This window comes from Ustilaginoidea virens, chromosome 2 (assembly GCF_000687475.1).
Source record: "Ustilaginoidea virens chromosome 2, complete sequence".
Lineage (NCBI taxonomy): Eukaryota > Fungi > Ascomycota > Sordariomycetes > Hypocreales > Clavicipitaceae > Ustilaginoidea > Ustilaginoidea virens.
In genome coordinates this window covers 4,631,321-4,656,789 of record NC_057317.1, presented here as the reverse complement: position 1 = coordinate 4,656,789, position 25,469 = coordinate 4,631,321, and the positions used below count along the sequence as shown (strand labels likewise).

At 55.4% G+C, this 25,469-nt stretch overlaps 9 protein-coding genes across 9 annotated transcripts; 2 read left to right on the top strand and 7 right to left on the bottom strand.

Annotated features, from left to right (window-relative positions):
• Positions 1–304: 304 nt before the first annotated feature.
• On the top strand, positions 305–2,199 carry UV8b_03052 (uncharacterized protein; the record flags this gene model as incomplete). The annotated part of the gene is made up of 2 exons (XM_043140550.1): positions 305–533; positions 602–2,199. 2 exons carry the CDS (start codon positions 305–307, stop codon positions 2,197–2,199), a joined length of 1,827 nt encoding a protein of 608 aa, XP_042996484.1.
• Positions 2,200–2,303: 104 nt separating this feature from the next.
• UV8b_03051 (uncharacterized protein) lies at positions 2,304–3,956 on the bottom strand (the record flags this gene model as incomplete). The annotated part of the gene is made up of 1 exon (XM_043140549.1): positions 2,304–3,956. The coding sequence occupies one exon, from the start codon at positions 3,954–3,956 to the stop codon at positions 2,304–2,306; it is 1,653 nt and encodes a 550-aa protein (XP_042996483.1).
• A 2,150-nt stretch (positions 3,957–6,106) lies between these two features.
• UV8b_03050 (uncharacterized protein) lies at positions 6,107–7,517 on the bottom strand (the record flags this gene model as incomplete). Its single annotated transcript, XM_043140548.1, has 5 exons — positions 6,107–6,262; positions 6,339–6,482; positions 6,573–7,022; positions 7,188–7,352; positions 7,443–7,517. The coding sequence occupies 5 exons, from the start codon at positions 7,515–7,517 to the stop codon at positions 6,107–6,109; spliced, it is 990 nt and encodes a 329-aa protein (XP_042996482.1).
• Positions 7,518–10,068: 2,551 nt separating this feature from the next.
• On the bottom strand, positions 10,069–12,122 carry UV8b_03049 (uncharacterized protein; the record flags this gene model as incomplete). Its single annotated transcript, XM_043140547.1, has 4 exons — positions 10,069–10,363; positions 10,436–10,974; positions 11,071–11,777; positions 11,936–12,122. 4 exons carry the CDS (start codon positions 12,120–12,122, stop codon positions 10,069–10,071), a joined length of 1,728 nt encoding a protein of 575 aa, XP_042996481.1.
• Positions 12,123–13,010: 888 nt separating this feature from the next.
• On the bottom strand, positions 13,011–13,711 carry UV8b_03048 (uncharacterized protein; the record flags this gene model as incomplete). The annotated part of the gene is made up of 2 exons (XM_043140546.1): positions 13,011–13,476; positions 13,584–13,711. The coding sequence occupies 2 exons, from the start codon at positions 13,709–13,711 to the stop codon at positions 13,011–13,013; spliced, it is 594 nt and encodes a 197-aa protein (XP_042996480.1).
• A 425-nt stretch (positions 13,712–14,136) lies between these two features.
• UV8b_03047 (uncharacterized protein) lies at positions 14,137–15,323 on the top strand (the record flags this gene model as incomplete). The annotated part of the gene is made up of 2 exons (XM_043140545.1): positions 14,137–14,452; positions 14,692–15,323. The coding sequence occupies 2 exons, from the start codon at positions 14,137–14,139 to the stop codon at positions 15,321–15,323; spliced, it is 948 nt and encodes a 315-aa protein (XP_042996479.1).
• An 827-nt stretch (positions 15,324–16,150) lies between these two features.
• On the bottom strand, positions 16,151–17,137 carry UV8b_03046 (uncharacterized protein; the record flags this gene model as incomplete). Its single annotated transcript, XM_043140544.1, has 2 exons — positions 16,151–16,576; positions 16,730–17,137. The coding sequence occupies 2 exons, from the start codon at positions 17,135–17,137 to the stop codon at positions 16,151–16,153; spliced, it is 834 nt and encodes a 277-aa protein (XP_042996478.1).
• A 1,680-nt stretch (positions 17,138–18,817) lies between these two features.
• Positions 18,818–20,252, bottom strand: UV8b_03045 (uncharacterized protein; the record flags this gene model as incomplete). The annotated part of the gene is made up of 4 exons (XM_043140543.1): positions 18,818–19,194; positions 19,328–19,709; positions 19,807–20,002; positions 20,140–20,252. 4 exons carry the CDS (start codon positions 20,250–20,252, stop codon positions 18,818–18,820), a joined length of 1,068 nt encoding a protein of 355 aa, XP_042996477.1.
• Positions 20,253–21,948: 1,696 nt separating this feature from the next.
• Positions 21,949–25,127, bottom strand: UV8b_03044 (uncharacterized protein; the record flags this gene model as incomplete). The annotated part of the gene is made up of 3 exons (XM_043140542.1): positions 21,949–21,960; positions 22,137–24,353; positions 24,498–25,127. The coding sequence occupies 3 exons, from the start codon at positions 25,125–25,127 to the stop codon at positions 21,949–21,951; spliced, it is 2,859 nt and encodes a 952-aa protein (XP_042996476.1).
• Positions 25,128–25,469: the final 342 nt, after the last annotated feature.

The following is a 25,469-nucleotide window of genomic DNA, read 5'->3' as shown; positions in this document are numbered from 1 at the left end:
GCAACTCCACAACCCAGCCTCGAAACCTTCCCTCTTCCCCTGGTCCGACTACAAGCTACAAACTGCAAAACCACACCCTGAGCTATAACGAAACGACGACACTGGAGCCGGCTTCTCCAACAGCGCAACTCGTACTCCGTACTCACCCGGCACCAATCACCCGGCACTAGAGTGGACGAGTCGCCTCCAGCAGCAGCCAAAAGCCCAAACGCAAAGCCAAGTCACGCCACGCCGCCCGCAAAGGTGGCTGGGCAACAAGCCCTGCCAACAGCCTGCCATACCGAGTACAACGTCTCGGAGAGAAATGGAGTGCCGCGAGCCGTCTCTCCCGGATGTAGACGCTGGTCGCCGGCACGCCAACGAGTGCCGCGTCGAGTATTTCCTCTTCATCATCGACCGCCGAGCAGATGGCAGGAGGCTTACTGAGCAACTGGGCGCGCTTCAGAAAGCAGCCCTGGAGCTCTGCCGCAGCCTCGCTGACAACTACATCTGGCAGCGGGACGAGTTCCGCCTGGAACTAAAGACCGGGCAAGGTGGGGGAGAGCTACACACACGTCCACGGTGCAATAACACACCACGTTGCTGACATTCCCGGGGGCAGGTCAAGCATTTCTTTACGGCGCAACAGACTACGGTGATGCCGTCGAGGACGAGTGGCTCATTGTGTACATGCTGCGCGAACTGACCAAGACGTTTCGCCACCTCTGGGTCCGCGTCGCCGACTCTGACGGCGAATTCTTGTTGATAGAGGCAGCCGGCGTCCTGCCGGCATGGATCAGTCCAGACACGGATGAAAACCGGGTCTGGATTCACGACTCAAAACTGCTCATCATACCATCATCATCTGCCCAGGACCACCAACCTGGCCAGCTTCCACAGCAAGGGGCTATTAGCCTCCGCGCCGCCGTCGAGTTTCTGAAAAGCAAGCCGAGCGCGCTGGTCCATTCTCCCATGATAGAGTCAGAGGCCTTCTACAGACTGGAAAAGTATCCAGAGCACATAGTCTCCTCTGCTCATCATTCTCTCGTCACCATCCCCAGAACACTCGCGTACGTCCTGCACGAGTTACCGAAATCTATCTCGATGGCTGTGGAATCGTTTTATCTCCGGGACGTCGTCGCGTTGAAGCAAATCATGTCTGTGTCCGGTCCGCTGACCTTTCCTCCGGAAGACCTGGTCACAACGAGCGTCCAGTTTAGCAGGGTGCTCTTCGCACAGTTAAAGTCGCAGCGTTTTGAGCCCCCGCCAAGATGGAAAGCCCTCTTCGAAACCGCGTATTCCTCGTCCAACGGAAAACGGCTGCCTCGACTTGAAATGGGCATGAAACTGACATGTGGATATGAAATTCTCTCTAAACGTGCACACCAAAGTCGGCATCGCGTGGTCCAGCAATTGGGGATCCTGTTGCAAGACCTCGCGGAAGACGGCCCCGGAGTTCTGCCCACCGACCGGGAGATTCGGTCGTGGCCGAATCAAGAGCGCAATGACGACGAGGGCTGGATGGAAATCGATTTCGACGAGTTTGAGCGTGGTCTCGCACAACAAGGAGCACCCGGTCAGTCAAAGACGGAGGAGAGTGCTCGTCCTGGTAACTCTCAGATTCAAACGGATCTTAGCAAGATGGTGTCTCGGTTCGAAGCGTTTCTGAATGATGACAAATCCGGCCTGGACGGGGCCTCCATCGACGGGGAGGGAAATGACGATGAAGCGGAAATGTCGGACGAAGACAGCGAGTACGAAGACAAAATCATCAGCTTTGACGACGAAGAATTTGCAAAGATGATGAGGGATATGATGGGTCTTCCGGACCAAGGTGCTGGGAGCACGTCAGCTGTAGCCTTGGGTGAGCCGCACAACACCCTCCCGCCGAGTGCACAAGGTTTGGACGACGATTCCGGTGAACTGCAGCAACTTTCTCTTCAGCTGGAGGCTGAATTGAAGCAGAATGGTGCCTTGAACCTGGTCTCGGATGCCGGCAGACGACCAATGCCAACTCAAGCATCACGCCGAGATGCTGTGCGGCAAGTCAAGGCAACTGTTGATCCAGAAGATGGGGAAGGGATAGTAGATGTCGACTACCACCTGGCTCAGAACATTCTCGAAAGTTTCAAAGGGCAGGCTGGCATGGCTGGGCCTGCGGGTAATCTCTTGGGCATGATGGGATTGACGCTGCCAAGAGACGATGAGGATGAGTCATGACATTGCAAGAATGTTTACAAGACGCAAGGCGAGGCGCCGGTCCGAGACGAGAAAACCGGATTGATCAAAGTCACCCCACCCGGGTATGTGATGTCACGCCGAGTTCAATTCCAGGTGTCTGCGGAAGGCCTGCGATAATGGTCCGAGATTCGCCTCTCACGCCGTATGTCTGGTCTGGTCTGCGACGGGGGAGGCGAGTCCGAAGTCTCCCTCTTCTGTCGTTTGGCCACCGGTGCTGGTGAGCTGGCGTTGGTTTGTTTCTTCTCTCTGGAAGCGTCGAGCTTATCCAGTTCAGCCAATACTTGTACAAGCCTCCTCCTCGCAGGTAGCTCTCGATCATCACTGTCGATACTCATGCGATAGTATTCGGTAACTATCGCTGTGACTGCATGATAGCACTCATACAGCAGTCGGCGGACACGAGGTTTCTCGCCCTTGTTCCCTAAACCGTCCGCTTCGTCCCTCTCTGCGAACGTCGCATCATGAGTCAGAGACCGAACTCCGTCCCACACAACTGAATCCTCACTCTTGGTCAGAACCAGCGCAAAGCTCGGGTCTCCAAAGACGCTATTGTGCCAGTCCCGGATGCCTATAACCGCTGGTGCACGGTTTTCGCTGCTGCAGGTGTCCTCTCTCGCTGCTCCGGTTGCATGCTCATCATCTCCATCAGAGACTTGATTAGCAGCGATCGAGTGGGGTTCTTGATCTGTCGGGGGTGGGGAAAGATGCGCATCGTTTGCATCGGCGGCGTCCTCGCTCGTGCTCTCCGTTACCGAGAAAGACTTCATCTCGTTGTGTCCAGGAGGGGTAATGAGCGTGTTGGAGTCCAGGCCGGCATCAAGTACTACCAGACTAGGTACTGTCACCTCATCGAGTACGTGCTTGAAGCGCCGGGCATGATGTCGGATCTTTTCGTACTGAACAGACACGGCAGCGTCCTCGGCGTCCCTCAAGACAGACTCCAGTAAAGACAGGAAGGCCTCTGACCAGCAAGTGTAAACGCGATTGCGTGTGCATGTGGCGGGAACTCGGTGTGAACTGGGGTGGCCTTGTCTGCTGAGCTCCAAAACAGCAGAAGTGTTGCCAAATCTCCCGCAAGGCGATTTATGCAGTGATATGCGGTGAATCAGTTGTCCTATCTGGTAGTTGACAGATTTGCGGTGGCTTTGGGAGAGTTTCTGGGCAAGAGTTGAAAGAGGAACTCCCTGGGCTTGTTTGGTCAAGAGATACTCAAGACCGTGCGGTACCTTTGCATACCCATGTTTGACGATGTCGGGGACGAAGTCGGGAACGCGGTCGGGAAGAGGTTGCGGGCGTTTTGAGCAGCCATGGTCGTCTCCGTTGCTGTTGCCTTGACTGGGATTCATGGGCAGCTGCTGACAGTTGCAGTATTTGCCCTGCGTGGAAAGGTCGAGGTGCAGGTCGGCCAGCCATTGCAAAAGCAGGGCCTCGGATCTTAATGACCGGTATTCGAAGCGGAGCGGTCGTGCCGAAGCGGGAGCCAACTTCAAAACCATGGGGGGTTCACCATCACCTGAGGTTGCAAGGTAATGCAGGTGAAGTTTAGGGGGGTTGGCCGAGTCGAGTTTTCTCAGCACATGGTGACGAGAGCCATCAAGGACGACGCCATGTTCTTGAAGCTCGCCCATGCCCTGACTGCTACGCTGAATGGTTCCAGGTGAGGTGGCGGCATTACCACGCTTGGCGCGAAAGTCGGTGTCTCTGTGTAGCACGTCGCGAACTTTGGCGGCTGGCATATGTCAAAGTAGCAGCTGACTGGCTGGAACGGTTCTTGTAGGAGCGGTGGAGAATATTGTGTCATGTAAGCTATATGCGGAATTGTCACCAACGGGGTCAAGTTCTGATTAGGCCGGACGGAGGGGCAGTCATACTTATAGGCGTTGCTCAATAAACCCAGAATGTGTCCCTGAGGTGATGCCCTGGGTCTTGGCCTCGGATTCACAACACGGTTTGATGCCGACGTGAAAAGTGATGAGGTGTAGAACGTCATTGCGAGCAAGGCTTGGCTCGGCAATGAGACGACGGACCAAAACAAAAGGAGGCTTGAGGGCTCGATTGCTCACCAGGGCAAATAGCAGCAGCAGCAGCAGCAGCATCCGCCCTTGAACCTGCCCCCTCCTGTTGTTCGGGGCTGATCCGATAGAACGTAAGCCGCGGACTAAAGATTGAAGCTAAAATAACCGCCATGACGGGGGAATTGTTGCTGCTTCACTCGCACCCCGGGGGCCAAGGGCTTGCCGACTCGGCCTAGAACATGGCTGAGGCGCGCACCCTCGGACGGACCTGAACAACAGAAGAGACTGGAAGCAGCTGAGAGGGCAGCACTTGGGGAACTTTTGCATCAGCCACGAAGCTGAACACGGTCCTGTTCTAGTCGCAAACTGACCACGGTGCAAAAGCCCAAGTGTGCAACAATGGCTCAGCACGTTTCACCCTCCGGCCGGCTACTGACATGGGACCCATCAGAAGGTTTATTAGCATCGTGGGGGCAAGGGGGGAGGAGGGAAATTGTCCGACAGGGCGAGCCTTTTGCTTCGTATGGCGTCCAGGCTACTACTGCCCACCAAGATTGGGGCGTGGATAGACCCCGGTTCCTTGACAGCAGGAAGCATCATTCTCCGTATGCGGTGCGGTGCGGTGCGAGGCGAGGCGAGGCGAGGCGACGTGGACAAGTTGTGGCACCATTGGCTCTGCCTAGCGAGCTTTTGACGTTCTGGTGATGATGCGCACAGCAATGAGTTCCGTACTAAATTCGGCAGCGTGTAGCGCCGGGTATCGTGGCAAGCAGGGCAAAGCAAGGCCAGTATGCAGATGCCGGCCGGCAAGTTACGTCTGGGTACCTCGGTGAGGCGCCCGTTAGTGCGGACACTTGTTGGCGTAGGAGGCCAAACTGATGATGCCTGTTCGGGATAATGTAAGCGAGCACCTGTGAGTTCTGACCTTTGTGCGGACTAACCCGAGCGCTCCACCATGGATTTGATGAGACGACGACGTCGATGAAACAAGTGCAGGAGACGGGAGATGGGCGCGTTCTCAGCCCGCCCTGCCGATGCTCGGCCTGTCCTGCCATCGAGAGCGGTGTCGGCGGGCCAAGTGCAAGATGAGGACATGGGAGCCAATTGGGCTCAAGGGAGGGGCCAGCTGATTGGCCACCGTAAGCGAGGACGGATTTGCGGTTGCATCCCGCGGCCCACGTGGGACCGGAAACCCCCGGGGGCTGTGACTGTGAGTATCCAAATGTCAATCAAACTTACTCCGTAGGCCACATGAGCACAATTCGATACGTGATGTCAGGTCCCCCCCCCCCAGGATTCAGGATTCAGGAGTCAAGACGCAGGAACTGGCACTATTTCGAACCCATGCACCACCACATCTCTGGTCACAAAAGACCAGTTGACCCGTTTGGCTTCCCATCATTCTCCACTGCGTTTTGTCCTAGCATGAGCATGACTTTGGCATGCACCGCCTCTGCGGACAAAGGCGAGACGAGACGGTGCGCAGCTATTCAGGCAGCCACTGCTCCGTAGATGTGTGCATGTTGCCATTTGCGGTAGCAGCACCAGGTCAAAATCCCGATTCCTGCATTCCTGCATTCCCGCATTCCCGCATTCCTGCCACAAGCTCGAGCTCTCTTCCCAAAGTGCAGATATGCATGCCCATCTTGGAGTCTCTCCTGGGCGTCACTGGCTCGGCATCGACTTGCAGTAGTACGGAATGCACTACTTGCCAATACGAGACCTGTAGAGGGACGTGCATGGCTGCTTCATTCCGTCTCCCTCTTTGTCCACGCTGATGAATGAGCTGATGGGCCTGATGGTCGCTGAACAAACCGCCCCCCATCCTCCTCCTTGCGCCAGTCTCGCGTGCTCCACGTAAACCTCTCGATTCATTCTGACGTGAGGCATTCCGTCCTGCTGTCTGTCGACTTCAATCCTCCGACTCCTTCGTCTCCGGTAACCCCCAGGCTATAAAGCGCATTCATGTTGTATCGTTTCAGCGCCTCCCACTCTTCCCCGTCCACGACAGATACTCCACAGAAGAGCTGTTTTGTTGTGGTTTTTTTCTTTCATCAGATTTCGAAGCTAAAACCCTGCAAGAGGGAGCGAGGTCGGACAAACCTGAAATATCTCAATGAGTATCACCTTGTCCGGCTTGCCCAGGTTGACCTTGTGCTTCTTCTCATCTATGAGGCTGGCAACCTTTCTGATGACCTCGTCGGATTTAAACACGGTATGGCTGCGTATGTTGTAGCGGATTGCGTACTGTTGAGACATGGGTGTGAGAGAGTATTAGCTGGCCATTCGCGGGTTCGCTTGCACGACCCCAAGGAGGAACGCCCCCATTTTACGTACTGTCGACGCTGGGCGCGATGTTGATGGCTGAGCTTCGGCCCCGTGCGTGCTCTCTTCCGTCCGTCCGTCGCTGAGGTCAAACCACGGAGACAGCACGGTGCGAGCCACTTTGGTGATGCCGTTTTCCGTAGCCTTGTCTGTGTCCGAGACTGGCGTCAACCGGTTGATATACTTGCACTTGCGTTGTCGGGGATCCAAACAGTCGCGAGCGTCCTGGCACATCCTCCTGACCAGCGCTGCGGCATCGACTGGGCTGGTGGTTTTCATGAAAAACAGGCATTCAACGCCTGTGGAAATCGGCGTGAACATCTGCCTCGTTTTGCTCTTCTGGGCTGCTCTCATGCTGTTCAGCTCCGCTTCGATGGCTGCCTCTACATCCTGACCTTCTTCCACTTCACTGGCGCTTTCGTAGCCGTCGGGGATCTCAACGCCATACATTGTCTTGCCGTACTTTTTTGTGCAAAAGAAATTCCGGGTTAGTCCGATGCATGCCCGCACGACACCTGTCTCGTCTGGTTTTTTTTTTTTTTTTTTTTTTTTTTTTTTTTGTGTTTGTTTTGGGTAGAAGGAACAGGCCGGGCCGGACGCCGTGCCGAGGAATTTACGTATAATTACCTCGTTGCAAAGTTGGGTAAACTCCCGCACGGCCTTTGCCCTCATGCCCCTGGCGAACGTAACCCAGATGCCTTGGTCCCCAACGTCAAGGGCCGTGCCCAGCTCAACCTTCTCGGCCTTCTTCACCTTGTGATGGGGCGTCTTCCATTTCCCGCCGCTTCCTCCCTGCTCGGCGCGAACTTGTCAGACACTGTCCGCGCCGGGCCACGGCAAGTAGTCTCATCATGCATGACCTGCGTGTCAAGGAAAACATACCTTGCTCTTCTTGAAGGCACGGCCGGTGCTCGCTCCAGGAGGTCCTTGTTTCCGTTTTTGAGTGACGCTAGACATGGTCCTTTGAATGAAAGGTGAGAATAAAGGTTTGGGTCAATGACTTGGTGGCACCAAGGCAAGGAGGATCCTGCTCCTCTTCTGGCGAGCGCGACAGGGACGTCAAGTCTGCGAGGCTGATGCTGGGTTGGAGAAATGTTCATGGGCTTTTGTGCTTGGGGTGGTGGTGGTGGGGGCTCGCTGCCCATTGCGCTGTCCAATGGGATGACATGATCGACGATTGACAGCTTAAAGCAGTATTGAGCCTCCCTCAATCGCTTCTGGACCCGGGAAGGTGCTTAGGTGCAGCTTTGGTGATGGACCAGTGTTTGAGTAAATAGAAACTCGTATAGTAAAGGGTATGTTAGCAGGCTAAGAGATAGTACAATAGTATAAGTGCCTACTAATAATTTCTAGATTTACAAAGAGCTACATCGCACTTATCGCACCCCGTAGGACACATAGGGCGCTGTAAGGCGATTCCCGCTAATTTGGCCCTAGGCAATAAGCCCCGTTGTGCCCTCGTCAATGGGCTGATTAATTTAGCAGGCATCAACCCTCAAAATGTGAGTTATCAGCTCTATTGTAAATGCCGGAATCAACTGATGTCAGGATTTTGCTGATCAAGGTTTGGCGGCTGGACCGGTGCAAGGAGGTTCGGAGTACCTGCCAGGTACTCCATACCTTAGGTACCTAGGTACCTAGGTACCTAACCTAACCTAACCTGCCTCCTAATTCAGCGAAGAGCGGGTCCAATACAAAGGCTGCACCTCAGCAGCCTTGAAAAGAATGGCAGTAACCAATGCAATGAATCAGTATTAAGCAGAGCAAATGCGCATCAAAGGTCTTTGCATAGAACTACGAGGTCAAGGGTGGCCTCGACGCTTTTCCCATGACCCGCCGTCAGTTACCACCAATGAGTTCTCATCTCAGGGCTCGTTAATAAGCGAGAGATTTCTACATCTTTAGTATCTATAAGATACTTTCAGGCCTTTTAGTTCCATCATAAGCACCATGACTCTCAACATTGTCAAATACTAGTGACTTCCACCATATGAAAATTCCTACAGCCGAAGCCAGAATAAGAAAGCTCGTCGCGTTGGCATACCGTGCAGCCCGTGATCAGCAGCCTTATCCAAAAGCCATCTTCATTAAATAAGTAAGCTTTTATTAGCCCAAGGCTTATCCCGCAACTACAAATTGATAGCAGAAGCGAGCGGCGACTCTACGATCGAAGAGAAGAGTGCAAGAATCGACTGCTGGGCCTTCGGGCGTGAAACAATGACGACGGCATCGAGGACAAATGGGAGACAAGAAGAGAATGAGACGAATGATGAACAGGGAAGATGATGCAATGATCAGAGCTGCAAGAAATATTGCTGATGCAATGAGACAGGGCTTTGATAAGATTGCAGAGGCTATGAAGGAATAACTTTGCTGATGGGAACAGTTCCTTTTTTTTGCTTTTGATGATGATATGAAAACTTTCTTTTTCTTTTTTGAGGGTGTTGTGGTCAACACCACTGTGAGAGGAGGCACCCTGCTGAGAAGGGTTATGGAAGACTCAGTCTCTGATCCACAGATCGCTACTTAACCATTCTTTTACGGAAACTCAGCTGTACTGTCTCCTAAGCTACAGAAGCTAGGAGATATCTAAGACCTTGTCGATATCCTCCCTTTTGCTATCTATGTACGAATGCTCTCCCGCTCATTTTTAGCAAATCCACTCACTTATCATTCTTAACATTTAGGATAAGATAGCGGAAGCTTGACAGAAACTTGGCTTAGGCGAAGACATAAGGCCATACTCTGCGGGTCAACGGCCACTTCGACCGACTCAACCAAGGTACTTCCCGCAGTCGTCATTTCAACACTACAATAACTATCAGAAACCGTATCGGCAGCCATAATCAACTCAGCAACCCCGGGCTCGTTCTCAACCTTACCAGGCTCAACCAACATCATCTGCTGGCCCTTCAGCACAAGCCAATAGCAATCAACCGTCAACTCAACCAGACAGACGTCAACCTTTAAGGGCCCAAATAATCCTCCACGTTTCAATCAATATGGGCAAAATAGGTTCAATCAAGGAAACAGTCAATGGCGTCGACCACAGCGGGCTATTGCCTATCACGTCGACGACGACTCTCAAGAGCTTAACGAAAAAGACCTGTATCGACAATAGTAACAACATTTCTAGAGATAAAGCTCTATCTGAACTCGCTCTTTGTTTATTATAAAGCTATATACTATCAATCTGTCAGTGCTTCAGAGGCAGCCTGGAATGATGGCGTTGTAAGCTATATTCTGTTTCTTGCACTGCGGAATATACCAGGTGTTCGTCACCACAAAATGCAAGTCCTTCGTTTTGTTGCACATATCTCACGTTTCTTACATTTTTCTTAGAACGGCTACGCATCCTGAGAAATGCCTACTCCCCCAAGACTGCAGCGGAAACTTCTTCAACAGTAAGCTCGTAGACTACTCAATCAACCTTGTACTTACTCCAAGAACCGAAACGATGATTCAGAGTGATCCTTTTACCGTTCTTCAAGATTAGAGGTGCTCTGATCTATTTTGCGTTGGTCCTGGCGCTAGCCTCCGCCGTCGTCTTGAGTGCTTCCGGCGCATCCTTCTTCGGCACGTACAGTTCCACAAACTGCATCTCCTTGGGCGAATGGAAAGCAGGATCCGCAAACAGCTTGTTCAGCTCCTGCCTTTTGCCCACGGCATAAGTTCGAGCCTTGCCACGGCCCCCGAGAGCATCAACGAGGCCTCTATTGTCCCACTTGGCAATGTCGTTGTACGGGGCGTCCATGCCGTGAATGTATCGTTCGATGGTGAAGCCGTCGTTGCAGATGACGAAGCTGCAGGTGATTGTCAGCCAGCCACTGGAATCAAGAACGGGAATCGTGCCTCGCCAAAAGGGGAAAACCTACACGATTGGATTCAGCCCGTGGCGAATCATTGTGCTCACTTCCTGAGCGCTAAGCTGGAACGACCCGTCTCCGACAAAGAGAATCACTCTTCGCGTACCGCCGTGTTCCTTTGCCGCGAGTGCCGCCCCCTGGCAAGCGCCGACGGACCAGCCTATGCTCCCCCAGAGGACTTGGCTCAGGGCGGTAACTCCCGGAGGAAATTTGGTATGCCAGATGCCAAAGTTGGCAGTCCCTGTTTCGGTCACCACAATGTCGTCGTCGCGGAGAAATTCCCCGACCCTGGGCCACAGCCAATGCTGGGTAATTCCTTCGGATTCGTCATGGCCATGTTCGACGTTGACTGCATTCCCAGCGACGTGAGTGGGCTGCCGGACTAGGGAGAATTGCGCTTCGTCGATCCTCTCAACAAGTCTTCGCAAAACACCCTTCATCCTCACCCGCGGGTATGTAGAATACCTCACAACACAGTGGTCACTGTGGAGGTTGATCGTTTTCAACTGTGACGTCCTGTACGAGAAACCAGCGGTATTGAAATCACTCTGCATGCCCATGCCCATGCCCATGCCCATGCGTCAGTAAAAAAGCAAGGCATAGACTTTTTTCCCGGGGAAAAGGGGGGGACATGCAAAGCGTACCTTGAGAGCACCAATCGAGATAACAAGGTCCGAAGACTCGACAATATCCTTGACTCCCGAAGGATAAGAGCCGCTGCCAGCATACACGCCGCCATAATTGCGGTGATTTTCGTTGATGGCACTTTTACCCATTGGGGTCACAAAGACGGGCAAGTTGGCCTTTTCGACAAGATCATGTACCTCTGGGAGGACACGATGGCGGACGGCGCATGCGTCAACCAGCACGACTGGATCCTTTGCCGCAGTGAGATACCTCATGACGACGTCGACAACGTAAGCCTCCTCTTCTGGCGCATTGGATGGCTCGGAGAGGTCGATTGGCTCCCGCAATCGAGCGCCTTCCAGCTTTTCCTGGACCATGTCGGTGGGCAGGGTAATGTACACTGGTCGAGATTGAATCCAGCACTGGCGCAGGGCATGGTCGATCTGGCCCGCGATTTCTGCCGGCCTGTTGAGCTTGACAACGTCGCATGAGACCTGGGCGTTCATCTTCTCAAAGACGGTGAAGTCGCCGTTTCCCAGCGTGTGATGAAGAAGCATGCCATTTCGCTGGGAAACGGTCGACGGGTAGCCAACTATGTGCACGACGGGGATGTGCTCGGAGAAGGCCCCCGCAATGCCGTTTATGGCAGACAGTTCTCCTACGCCAAAAGTCGTGATGACGGCTCCGATCTTGTTTACTCGAGCGTATCCGTCCGCGGCATATGCTGCCAAAAGCCGTGCGTTAGAAGGGATCGATCCAATCCTTTCCTTTTGAGGACGCGGAGGACGTGGTGGTGGAAAATGGGGGCAAATCCAAGCATCTCGTCTGCAGTCTCGACACGTTGACAAGCACACAAACAAAAAAAAAAAAAAAAAAACTCACCGGCGTTGAGCTCGTTTACGCTCCCGACCCATCGCAGCTGACATTGGGCGAGGTAGTCCAGAGCCACCAGGTTGTAGTCGCCGGGTACGCCGTGCACCGAACGAACCCCAACCTCGTGGAGTCTGCGGAACAGGTACTCGCACACGTCAACGGGATCCTGGAGGCTCTGCGCCCGTACGTCCGACATGGTCAAGGATCTGCCTGGCGTAAAGCCCGCCCGTGGTCGAGGATGACGAAATGTCGTACGGAGGAGCACAGGGTTACAGCCGTGGAACCAATGATGTTCCGGTGACTGGGATGGTTTCTATCATGGAGTGGTGTACAGAGTATCGTGCGGTGCGTAAAAGTCAAGCTCGCGAACGCAGTTGTTGAGCTGCGGCCGTGTTGCTAATGCCAATGCCAAAGGGAGGAAGAAGAAAAAAAAAGAGCTAAAACCAGAGAAGATTATGTGCCCCTTTCAGCTGTCGATGTAGGCTCTTGTTAATCCCTGGCGTGTCAAGGCGTGTCAACGTGATGTCATGGATTATGGTATCTGGTGAGCTGCAAGACTCGCCCCACAAGGCTTGACCTTGACCGCACGTCACGGCCGCGCTTCGGGTTGCTCAGCGGACGCTTGATAAACATCAAAGCCGCATGTCGAGGCAGACGACGACATGATTGCCAGCAGACAGCCCCATCATTTGCTGGCATGCGGCTCTACAGAATTCCCACAGCGGGTCGGGTCGCCTTCCATGTTTGCCGCCCATGGCGCCAATTAATAAAATAAAATAAAATAAACGCACAAGTAGAGAGGAGAGGGGGGGGGCGACCCATGGTCCACACGGAGGACGCCGCAGAGGACATGAAGTCAGGGGGGCGTGCCGCTCCCAAGTCTCCGACGGAACGGGGGCATCGTTCTTGCTGGATTCCCACAAAGACGCATTACGCCATCGCGTGGTATGCGTTATTGCCGAGCCTTGCCAAAAATCGACAAACCCATTTGCCTGTTTCTCGTCGGGCTTGGTTGGACGCGCAGCGCAATCTTTGGCCCCCCTGATGGATGTGCGTCATGGAGCAGCGTCGTCGCGGAGGGTTTTCAATCGCAACGCCCGTCGCGCCAGCCCGTCCGCCAGCGCTCCTGCCACCGCGAGCAGTCAAAGTCGGGCTTGCCTAGTTTTCTGTTCACCTCGTTGTGAGCCTCGCACAACCACGTGCCGAACTCGTCGCGGCTCTGGACGCGCGGCACCCGTTTCCCGAGGTAGGTTTGGAAATCCTCGGCGCAGGCCCCGCACGGGTAAAGCTTGGCGAAGAGCTTGACAAAGCCCGCGAGGTCGGTCTGCTGCGCTCTGGACGGGGCGTCCGGGTAGCTGGCCGCGACGGAGTGGAGCAGAGTCCAGCTTGCGCGGCCGAGCACGTCCACGTCCGGGGGGCAGTCGGGGGGGGCGACCGCGGGGGCGACCGCGGGAGCGTTGCGAGCTGCGGCTGCTGACGTGCCGCCGGTTTGCTTTGCCTTGTCCTTGGTCATGGCGGCCCATGCGGCAAACGACGTGCAGCTTCGGCATCTGGCGGAGAGCGGCCACGTTAGCAAAAAGCCCAACCCAGCCCGGGGCGTGGAGAAGTTTGGGCGGGCATGAAACGGGGGAAGCGGCAAGGGGGGGGGAGTACTGACGGATTGCCGTCTTTTCCGAGGACGACGCCCTTTGGAAACCTTTTGACCTGATCATCCTCTCGGGAACTCGGTGCAGCAGTCGGTGCAGCGGTTGTGGCGGCCTCGTTGTCCCCCGTCTCCTCCGCCATGCTCGACCAGCCCAGCCTGTCGGGGTGATTCAAGTGATTGCTCTGCGGCGAGCAATTGTTCTTGCGGGGAAGCAATGTATGAGTGCGCGAGATGTAGTGTTCTGATCGTTTCGAAATTGAGTTGGCTCGGGCCTGTTTATCCAGTTATCCGATAGATTTGTCGGGGAGGATGGATGGAAAAGTTTCTGGCCAGGCAAGTACAGGGGGGAGTGGCAGCGAGAGCGTTATCGATAAGACGCCGGCAATTTTGCCCCGCCAGGTTGGGTCTTGGGACATGGTGACTTTTGACCTCGGCACAGGGTATGTATTGATGGGCTGCTTGTCACTTCCGGCATCGAATTGAATCGTGGTAATTGACGCTTTCACCGCTTCAAGAGTCAATTCCTCCTTTCTTTCTCCCTTTCCTTTCCACGTTCTTTCCTGACATGCCGTCTGCGGCAGAACACGCCGCCGACGCCGACCGCACCGACAAAGTGCCCGTGCTGCTGCTCAAGACGAAATCAGCCCCGACCGACGCCTACGAAGAAACACTACGCTCCGCCAGCTTCCCCCGCGGGGAATTCGATCCGCGCTTCGTGCCCGTGCTGCGGCATGTTTTCGACGCGGCCGGGACCCAGCGGCTCAAGTCCCTCCTGGAGGCGAGGCAGATTGACAGCCGAGCAGGCAGCCGGTACGGAGGCATCGTCTTCACGTCCCAGCGGGCAGTCGAGGCGTTCTCCCAGGCACTCTCGGACAGCAAAGGTGCGCGCGGAGAATGATGCTTAAAAAACGGGGAAAAAAAAAAGAGAGAAGGAAATAAAGAAAGAAAGAAAGAAAGAAAGAAAGAAAGAAAAGAAGCAGAAAACGAAGAGGAAACGGGCCGGCCAACCGGGGCGGCGTGGCTCGCGCTCGCTTCCGCCGCCGTGCTTTAATTTTTCTTTTTTTTTTTTTTTTCGGGCAAAAAAACTAACAAAGAAACGGTCAAGACGCAGCGCCCGCAGGCGGCGAGGGCTGGCCGAGCCTCCCAGGCGTGCCCATCTACAGCGTCGGGCCGGCGACGACCCGCGCCCTGAGGGCCATCCGCGCCGCGCCGCCGCTCGACATCTCCGGCCACCACACGGGCAACGGCGACGCCCTGGCCGCCTACATCCTCCGCCATTACGCGCAGCGCTACCGCGACCGCGACGCCAGGCCGGCGCTCCTCTTCCCCGTGGGCGAGCAGCGCCGCGACGTCATCCCCCGGGCCTTGGCGGACGCGCGCCTGCCCCCCGCGGACAGGATCCCCGTCGACGAGCTCGTCGTCTACAGGACCGGCGTCATGGACTCCTTCCCCGCCGACTACGGCGCCGTGCTCCGCAGCACCAGCCACCTGCCGCAGCGCTGGGTCGTCGTCTTTTCGCCAGCCGGGTGCGACAGCGTGCTCCGCGGGCTCGGCCTGCTGGACCCTCAGACGGGCAGGGCCAGCCTGGGCCGAAGGGACGGCAAGACCTTCCTCGCGACCATCGGCCCGACGACCAGGGCGCACCTGCTTGAGCAGTTTGGCCTCGAGCCCGACGTGTGCGCCGAGACCCCCAGTCCTGACGGTGTCCTTTGCGGCATAATGGAGTACCGGTCAAGAGCAGCTCCCAGGTAGAGACTACTCTGAAACGAGCTTTTCATTTCAGGAGCAGGACCTGGGTTCTATCTAGCTCGTACCCTGAGTGGGATGCCTCCCGTATTATCAGCGGGCAGAAATCTTCCCCGCTCGTATAGACAGACAGACCCCTTTGAGCTCAGGCTGACGTGGGGAGGGAGCACCGGTCAAGACCCGTTGCAAAAGGAAAAAAAAAAGAACTACAATTCGGTCTTGTTCTTGTTTCAGGAGCATGCTTTTCAAATTCCACCGCCCCTGAAGATGCCCTCCTTGTTCTCATCAGCGGAAGTTGGGACCAGCTCCTCCGAGCGGACATTTTCCAGTCTAGAACATGGGCTGGATATGGGCATAACAGCGAAAGGGCATTGAATGTACTCGAGGGAAGCCCCTCGAGGCCCTTGTAAATAAACTAAATCTCGTCGTGAACCGTCACTACAACTCCGTTCATCCCAAATCAAATCAGCTGCATGCATCGGCCGCGATGGGGAGCAGACTCTCAGTCTGGGCATATGTTGCCAAACGTTTGTTTGCCTCTGCCAATCCCGATTTCCATGCCATATACTCGGGCTACTCTACTGACATGTCTAGAGCCCTTTTTTTTTTGTTTTTGTTTTTTTCTTTTTCCCTCCCCTTTACCTTTCTGGCCAAGTAGTTGCCGCAAGGGTCCAGGATATCGTCGTATAGTCTTTTGTTTACTCTGTCCAGCAGGAAAAGTCCGGGTAAAAAAAGGGACCAAAATCTTCAACGGGTAGCAGTTTACTTGTCGACTTGTCGAAAAAGAAAGAAAAAAAAAAGGAAAAAAAAACCTCGTCGAGGATTTCAAGGACCTACGCACCCAAGGCCCATATTTCCACACCCCAGACCCCAAACTTTTCACCTGCATCGCTAAGCGGTTCGTTGCCAAACGTGTCACATTGCGAACTATGCCCAATGTCTAGAGAGTCGTCTAGCCACAGGCCATAGTGGCCCCCACCAGAGCCCACGGAGAGGAAGCCATTTTCGCAGTTTATATAGCAGTCATTCAACCCACTGTAAGGAAAGGCCTTGAATCTGATACTGTCGGAAGGGGTACAAGTCCCGCTCCCCGGGGGCACTCTTGGCGCCAGCGTTGTGCTTCGCGAGAGATTTGCAGCATCAGCCGACGGAGGCAAGGGCAGAGAAGCAAGTGTGGAAGCCCGCCACAGAAAGCACTCCCCATTGCCAAAGTAGGACGGAGCTGGGCGAGGATACTCGGACAAGTACGCGCCGAACGTCTGGAGGAATACTTTGTTAGCCCATGGCTGCGAAGACGAGCATCGCTGGTGCGCGCGTGCGCGTGTGCGCGTGCGTATATGAGAACAAACACCGCCGCTCCCCAACCAAAGACGAATATCAAAGGCTCCAGAGGAACAGACAGACAGACTCACTCCTCCTTCCTGATCTCTGACAACTAGCACAAAGCCAGCTCTTCGGCCCTCATAGTGCCGACATTTCTGGTACAAGGTAGATAGACTAGCCCCGTCCTGCTCGAGGCTGTACACCAAGTGCCAGTCCTCGGCGATACGAAGCCGTTCCGGTATCATGGCCCGGATCTCCTCGGCCACGACGGGAGTCAGAAGTCGCGCGGAGCTCTGTGTGCTTTCGCGATAGCCATGCAGGATGAGCGGCTCGAGCGGGGGAGGTCGAAAGGGACTCACGGTACCAGTCTTCCGACCTGCCGGCGTAAAGACTCCGTTCACACCATCCTTGCCACGCTCGCCATCACGGCCATGTTGCTGTTCGGCGTCAACTTGTGTGTCTTCGGTCGAGAAGCGCCGGATCAACCCTGTCCACATGCTGGTCCGAATATCTCACCCCAAGTACCAAGGGTGGGGGACGGGGACAAGTCAGTATATCTGGGGAGGGACGGAGGCAACTAGTTGTCTTGAACGATACCGTTATCGTAATGGCATGCGGTTGTCGTAAGGCGATATAGCCAGGGCGGGATTTCACAAGTGATCCGCTGCAGGTGGGGACCAGTTATGACCTCGTGCGTTGAGCTGTCCCGCAAAAGGGGGATGTATAAGAATGGCGGTAGTTGGCAGCAGCTTGCCTATGTTGATCCCTGGGTAGCTGCCGGTGGAGGAAAGGGTGATGGGATGTTGGAGAAGAGTAATGAACACGCCGGGGGGGGGGTGAAACTGATCGAATCGGTCTGGTCGGTTGGAGAGGGAAAGACAAACTGCCGAGCATATCGAAGCAGTACGAGTACGGAGTACTCGGTTGCAGCGGTTGCAGGCCGAGCTGCATGCGGCAGGTTTGGCCTGGGCTTCTGAGGCGAGTTACTGCTACATAACCCAGGCACGTGGCGGGTATTTTGCCCGAGTCCCCAGTACATCAGTAGTAGCTGAAGCCGAGTGGGTCCTGCCGGCGTTCCAACCGCGCCATGTGCTGTTGGTTCATCGGCGGCAAACAGTAGACAGTACCAGTACAGCACGTACACGACGTACTGCCGAGGGCAGACTAGTAGGAGGTAGGTACCGGTACCTGTCTGGTCCGTAGCTGCCTCTGTTGCACCAAAATGCGACGCCACACAAAGTGCGGCTTTATTGGGCTTCATACTCCGTTCATGCATGTTATGCCGCGACACGCTTCCAGTCCCTTTCCGTTACACTAGGTGGCGCCACTATTGACTTGGACCATCCATCTGTCGTAGGACGATGAATCAGCACATCACGGGCATACCATACTATACTGACCAGGGGTCCACGACTGATAAATTTGCATTTTGCCATCAAGCAATGTCTTGTGACGCGCAGCTTCCGAGCCTGCGCATGGACGCCGGGAGCCAGCCCAGCGCAGCGCGCCATTGGACAGCTCCAGTCCTTTGCCAGACCCACCCAGCCTTTGCAACAGGCCCATGATGAAAGTGGGTTTGCATCCCCCAAACGTGAAAATGAGGCGCGAAAACGAAATGATGATGATAATAACAACAAAACCGATTTAAATATTTCAAAAGTTGAAAAAAAAAAGGGGGGGAAGGGGAAAAAAAAAAAAAAAAAAAAAAAGAGACAGGCATCAGGCTAAGCCGTGCAACTAGGTAGATTCTGCAGGTTGAACCAAATCTGCCCTATTGACGTATGTAGTACACTGACCAGGTAAAGGAAGGTACTCTGTCCACGGCAAAAGTTGTAGCCCGTATTTGAACAAGTGTCTGTCTGGGTGGATTGCATCAATCCTATGTAGTCTGAGCCTCGGTAACCTCAAACTTCCGACCACACTCCCGTCGAAAAAAAAAAAAAAAAAGAAAAGTCGTGCTTATGTTAGCCCACCGCCAGCTACCTCTTTCAACGCTCTTTTCCTCTTTAAAATTCCTGCTTCACACACAAAGTTCATATTTGCTGCGATGCGCGCTGGTGACGAGAGATTCGGCCTTGCGGTCGTGCAAATAGGCGATGAGATAGAGAGAGAAGATGGCTGAGTTATGTCATGTATTTCCAATTGTCATCTTTGCCTGCCATCGGTCACAAAATAATTCATCTCATGATTTCCTCGTAAATAAGTTGTTTCAGTTGTTCCTTGCTCAAGTTATCCTTGTGCTTGTCAAAGTCGAAAAACTCCTCGGGAATCGGGGGTGCCGTCGGCTCGTCGTCCGGATCATGGTAAGGCTCGAGATAGGGATGCTTCAAGGCTTCTTCGACGGTGATGCGCTTGACAGGATTGAAAGCCAAGAGCTTCTCCAGCAGATCAAGTGCCAGGTCTGACGTCTTGGGGAACAGCGTCCTAAACGGCACCTTCTTCTTGAATGGCAGGGACCGGATGTATTCTCGGGCACGTCGCGACTTGATGCCGTAGTAGTCTTCCATTGTCGGGGTGCCAAGGACGTCCAGAATGAGGGTCAGCTGGTGATGGTCTGGGGGGTGGTGTTGTTTGTTTGTTAGCGCTTGTCGTGTATGGTTTGGGCAGCATGGAAATGCCCGCGCCAAGGGACATTGCAGACCCGAGGACACACAAAGGAACAGTCAACATTGTTGCATCTCACGTACAGTCTTTGCCAGGGAACAAGGGCTTGCCGCTCAGCATCTCGGCCAGGATGCAGCCGACGGACCAAACGTCAATGGCTTTGGTGTATTCCTTAAAGGTCAACATGATCTCGGGCGCGCGATACCAACGGGTGGCAACGTATTCGGTCATGAAGCCAGAGTTGTCCTCTTGCGAGGCAGCCGAACGAGCCAGCCCGAAATCGCACACCTTTAAATCGCAGTTTGCATTGAGCAGCAGGTTGGACGGTTTCAGATCACGGTGAAGCACGTTGGCGGAATGCATCGCCTTGAGAGCCCGCAACGTCTGGTAGATGAAGTACTGGCAATGGTCGTCGGAAAGGTCTTGTGTGCGAATGACGCGGTGCATGTCCGTTTCCATGAGCTCCTTGGACCGGGGGAAGCGGGAATCAGCTTGAAAAGTTCTCGGGAGCCGGCGTGAAGCGAAGCCTGTCTACAGGAAACGCGGGGGGGGGGCTGCTCACCTGGATGAGGTAGACCTCGTTGAAGCTATCATAGCTTCGGGGCTTCTGAATGTCAAGGATCGAAATGATGTTTTCATGGTTAAAATAGCGCAACAGCTTCATTTCGCGCAGAGTCCGGAGGCAGAACATGGAATGATCAAAGGGGGTAATCTTCTTGATGGCGACTTTCTGGCCGGATGGCTTGTGTATGGCAGAGCTGCATCATGTCGCAAGATCAGCAACTGGCAAAACAAAACTTCTGAGCCTGGCTGATCTGAGCCATTCACCGGGGGGAGGTTGGAAGGGAAAGTCGAGTGTCCGATGTCCGACCGGCCCATGTTCAGGTGCACATACCAAACCACTCCATATGCGCCTTCGCCGACGACGTCTTGTATGTCGTACTGCTCGCTGACGTTGAAGGAGATCTTGCGGGAGCTTCCCGCGTTCGGGGGGTTTGAGCGAGACATGATGTTGGGAGGCAGTCGGCAGTGAGTGTCGGATGGGCCAGGCTGGTGCTGGTTTATTGTCAAGTCAATCCGTCCGTCCCTTGGTGGGGGTAAAATGAAGCTCCTCCTCGAGAGGGGTTCGGCGGCGGGCTGCAAAGCAGAGAGCAGCCTTGATCGGGCGACGACGGCGGATGAACGGGATGGAAGCTGCACAAATAAAGAACTTGCCGCTGCTGGTTGATTTCTACGCAAAATGGCAGCCGTCTGAGTCCAGCCGAGAAAGAGAAAAGGACTGCAACCAGGAGAGAAAGAATCAAAGGGAGGGCGGGAAAAGTGCGGCGGCCTGGACTCTCTCTGTGAATGTACCAAGTGCTCCGTAGATGGGGGTTGGAGTCTGGACGCTGGTACGCGCGGCACGAGGCACAAGGCGCGCTGCTCCGTACCTTAGGTACCTAGGTACCGACCTACCTCCTAACCCGACCATTTTCGTCAGGTGCCTAGGTAAGGTACCTAAGGTATCGCAGTATAGAATACCCAATAAAGTCTCGCATTGTGTGGCGTCACAATTTTGGTGCAACACTACCTAGGTACCTACCTAACACACGTACAAACATCTCATCTAAACCTGAACCGCCCCTTGCAGGGATGGAGCCTCGCCCCCCCAAGGACCTGTGAACCAGGCCAGGCCAACAGACCGTTTCTTGAAGCGTCAAGTCGACGATTCCGTCCAGCGTCACCAGCGCCCCCGTCGGCAGGGCCCGTCCCGCTCCAACCAGACCAGCAGACCTAGCACCCTCCAGACAATCAACTCGTCCAGGGGGGTCGCCGGGCACTTTTGGCCCGCCTTTGTCGTGGCCGCGACATCGTGGAATGAGCTGGCCGGCACATGACAGCCAGCCGCCTCGTGCCAAGGAGTCCGCCGCCTCTCTCTGGTCATCCCAGGCCCATCATCATCTCCGCCGTCCTTCTGGCCAGCGGCACGCCGTCCACTCGCCGTCTGTTTCACCCATGCGCTTTCAAATGAAATGTCGCCATCCGAGCACAGCGCCAGGCTTGTTCTTTGTCCGCCAATAACCGCGCCAGGCACGGAGGGCTGGTCGGACAGCCGTCATGCCCTTGCCCGACCGGAACCCATCCAGAGGCCCAAACTACCAGCCCATCCCAGGCCAGTGCCAGACATGACCCGTCCGACGTCTCGGCTGACTCCTCTTGTAATTCAGCCCGACACGGCTTCCGCGCGCATATCTCTCGTCTCGTCGTCTCTTCCTCAGCTTCGCGGGAAACAAAGCCCGGCGGCGTCACGTACGGCACCCGTCTCGTGGCCAGCGCAAAAAAAAAATCAAAAAAAAAAAATCACCTTGGCCCTCGCTCGACTGCTCCGGGGATGAGGCGTCTTGTACTCTTGATTACTGTCCTTACCTTTGAGCTGGAAAATAGCAACAACATGTCAGGTCTAGTCTGGACAAAAAGCGCGTCGGAATCCGGCCTTTTTTCACGACGTGATCCTCCACTCCTGCTTTTTACCCCCCCCCGACTTTATCCCCTGCCCTTATTCTGCCCACTGCACGTCTGTCTTTCTTCTTTTCTTCACAAACCCCAACGCCGACTGAGAAAACACACAGTGCGGTTTCCGTGACAACCCACATGTCCTGCTGCCAATGTTCCCGCGAGACTTGCAGAAAGGTATTCCTGCTTTTGGGTCGACTCGATTTTACCATCATTGCACAACCTGTTGCAACCTGTTAGCATTGCGTACTCTTTGCGAAGCCAGGGGTTGAAAAGGAAGGGGACCAAAAAAGGGAAGGAAAAAGCGACCAAAAAAAAAAAAAAAATAAAGACAGAGAGAGAGACAGTGAGAAAAAGAGACAGGAGGGGGAGAGGGAGAAATTGTGCCACGTGACATACCTTCTCCCGCAACACACCGAGCCATTGAGCCGCGCTGACCCCTTGATCTGCGCGGTCTTCCACCAGCAGGGTCTGAGCCCAGAGCTTCAGACTTGGCTCTCCATCTTCTCGGACCACGTACAGATGCGGCACCGTAATGCTTCCCACTCCCAGAGACTTGTGGTCCTTGCTCTTTTGGATAACGGCCCTGACTCTCTCGTTAAAGTCGTTGTCCAGCTCCGGAACCCGGCTCTTGCCAACCTGCACCTGCGTGCGATCCTCGACGCCAAAAACATCGGCGACAAGCTGAGGAACGGCGTCGCGTCCAATCCACAGGAACTGGGTCTGGCCGTCGTCGATGAGGTACAGGCCGTACGTAACGAGGCGCTCCGATGACAGGTTGATGGCCGGGGGCAAAACGATTTGCCCCGTCACCTCGTCGGGCGTCCCGGCATTGTCCGGCATGTCATGCAGCGAGTACATTCGGGGGTAGATGTATCTCGTCAGCAACGGCACCGGCAGCGTCGAGAGCAGGCACAGGGCCGCCGAGCGAATGTCCGAGGGAATCTGGGTTGATTTGCGGAGGCCGACGTGCTTGATCAGGCCCAGAAACAGCACTGGCAGGCCGCGCAGGTTGGCGGGGAACTGGAGCCCGCCGCCGCCCATGCTGCCACCCGCGAGTTCCTTCTTGAACGTCTGCAACAGTTCCGTGAGCTTGGCTTGCAGCGCGTCCCTGGCCGCTTCCAGGCCGCTGTCAAGAGTCCGCTCCACCGCTTTGTGGCTGAAGTAGGCAGTGACGGCGCACTGGTCCGAGGACGCGTAAACGTCGGAAAGGTTCGCGGTCGTGGGGAGAGCCAGGGTCAACACTCTGATGCGGCGTTCTCCGTTGCACGTGGTGTGAAGCACGGCAGCCTGCAAGCACACAAAGTTCTTGCTGAGGTTCTCCTCAATGGCCACCTCCACCACGTAGCACTGGTCACGGGGAAAGGCTGGGAACGCGCACAGGTCAGAGCTGCGGTTGAAAAAGTTGCCGTAGAATGCATTCATCCGCAAGCCCGTCGTGGCACGGACACGGAGCACGGCCTCGAGACCAATCTCGGACGAGAGGTAGTCGCTGAACTCGGACGCGAACTTCAGAGCATCCTCTGGGCGTGAGGCGTGCCAGCCAGGGTAGAACCAGGTCTGGCCGCCGGTATATCTCGGCAGGTTGCTCAGCGAGGCCACGTCCTGATACTGCGAGGAGAAGAGGAACATGTCAATCGAGACTTGGTTCTTGGAGCACTCGACCGCGAAACTCTTGTAGAAGCTGTTGGCAGTCTGCAGCAGCCCTCCTTCTCTCGATGTGCCCAAAAGCTTCTTGTCTTCTCTCATCTCGAGCTTTCCGTCGCCAATGTTGGGTAACGAGGCGGTCAGGACGACAATCTTGCCGCCAAGAGCGGAAATGAGCTTGTGGCCGGCTCGGAGGGCGGAGCCCATGCAGGAGCCGTTGCTGTGGTTGCTCTGAAACATGTCCGGCAGCCTTTGCAGGAACTTTTCAATGGTCTGACGGCTTTCGGTCAAGGAGACGAGCAGGTCGTGAGGGACCGGGAGAAACGGCTCTTCCAGGTCGCTGACGACCAGCATGTTGGTTTCGGCGTTCTCATCCTCGTCCTTGGGTATGGAGAAGTAGTGCAAGCTGCTGTCCACTGCGAGAAATCCAAGCCTGGTGCGTCTATCGGCATTGGGTATTCTGCTGAGGCTGTCGAGAATGGTGCGGGCACTGGTTGCCAGCATGCCGTTTGAGACTGCAGCGTGGCTCACGTCGAAGAGGAACAGGTAGACCAGGGGCTGTGGCGGACGGACCATGTACTCCTGAGGCGCCACGAATTCCACGACGGAGTGGTTGAGCTCAGGTCGTTGCATCCTGTCGACGGCCTGCTGGGCCGCAGCGTCCCAATCGAATGCTTGAGGAACGTCGTTGCTGAGGTTGCACATGTTGCATCTCCAGCGATGGCCGTGGTCCAGAAAGGTGACAAAAGGGTTGATGTAGGTTCTGCAACGGCGACAGCGCGCGATAACCTGGTCCTGCACAACGGGAATCTGGTCCTCATCATCGTGCAGCGCGCCATACGGCTGAATGACGAGGGCAAGCGGCAGTTTGGACTTTTTCAGCAGCGAGTTGGTCGTAGGAACGGCGTTGAGGGTGGAGCGAATGTACCGTGGCGAGCAATTGGCGTTGTGAGAAGGAGTTACGCTGGACTAGAAAGCATGCGAACAGTTTTGTAAGCCACTTCAAGTTCAAACAAACATTCCCCCGGGAGAGGGGGGGAGAAGGGGGGAGAAGGGGGGAGCGGGCTCGTCTCTTGTTCTTTTCCCTGTCCCGAAAGTAACAGGCTGACTTACGTTTGGTGGCAACACGATTGGCGGCGGCGGCAAGTCTAGTTCCGACACAGAGAAGGGGTTGTTCATCAGATCGGTGGGATAGAGCTGGTTAAGAGGGCCAGCTCGAGCGGGTTGCTGAGCTGTAGCAGCAGCTCCTGGCTGCTGGTACAGTTGTTGTTGAGGCTGTCCACCGACCTGCATCCCGCCCATGCCTTGGGTGATTGCTGAAACGCCCGCCGCACCGGACAGAGCGGCAGCATTGCTGTATCCTTGGTCGGGAGCTTGATATCCGCCGTAGGGCGCTGGCTGCTGAGGCTGGGGCCCGCCTTGAGAGTACTGGTAGCCTTGGCCAACGACAGCTTGCTGAACATCGGGTTGGGGATAGCCTCCATACACGGCAGCGGCAGGCTGTTGGGCGGCAGGCATTCCATACTGCTGGCCGCCGCCTGGCAACTGGCCGCCAACAGCAGCGTTGGCGCCGGCCCCAACCTCGAAAGCCTGCGCAGCGTAGCCTCTCTTCTTCTTTTTCGACGGGGCGGCCGCGGCATCCAGTGGAGCAAAGCCGCCTTGGACCGACGGGTCCTGCTGCTGCTGCTGCTGCTGCTGCTCGGCGGAATACTGGCCAGGCCCGTCGTAGGGAGGTGCAGACATGGCGACGAAAGGTTGGTGTGGAGGAGGAGAATGGCAGGAGGATGGTGGTGAGAGATGCTCCGGAGCCACCAGACCAAAGGGAGGCGGGGGTTGGTGGGACAGTGACGGATAAAGCGGTCAGGGAGGTCGAAGAGCCGGATAATGAAGCTTCGCCAGAGTCGCGGGCGCGGTCAGAATGGGGGACGCAGATGCTGGGTCGAGGTCTAGCTTGACAGGTGGTTGACCCACAAGAGGAAATCAAGGGAGGTTTGACGAGAGGACTGGATGTCCCAGCAAGGCCTGAGACCTGGTGGTGATTCGGCCTGGGCTGGCGGTGGCGAGGCTGCACATGGCAGTCTGGTC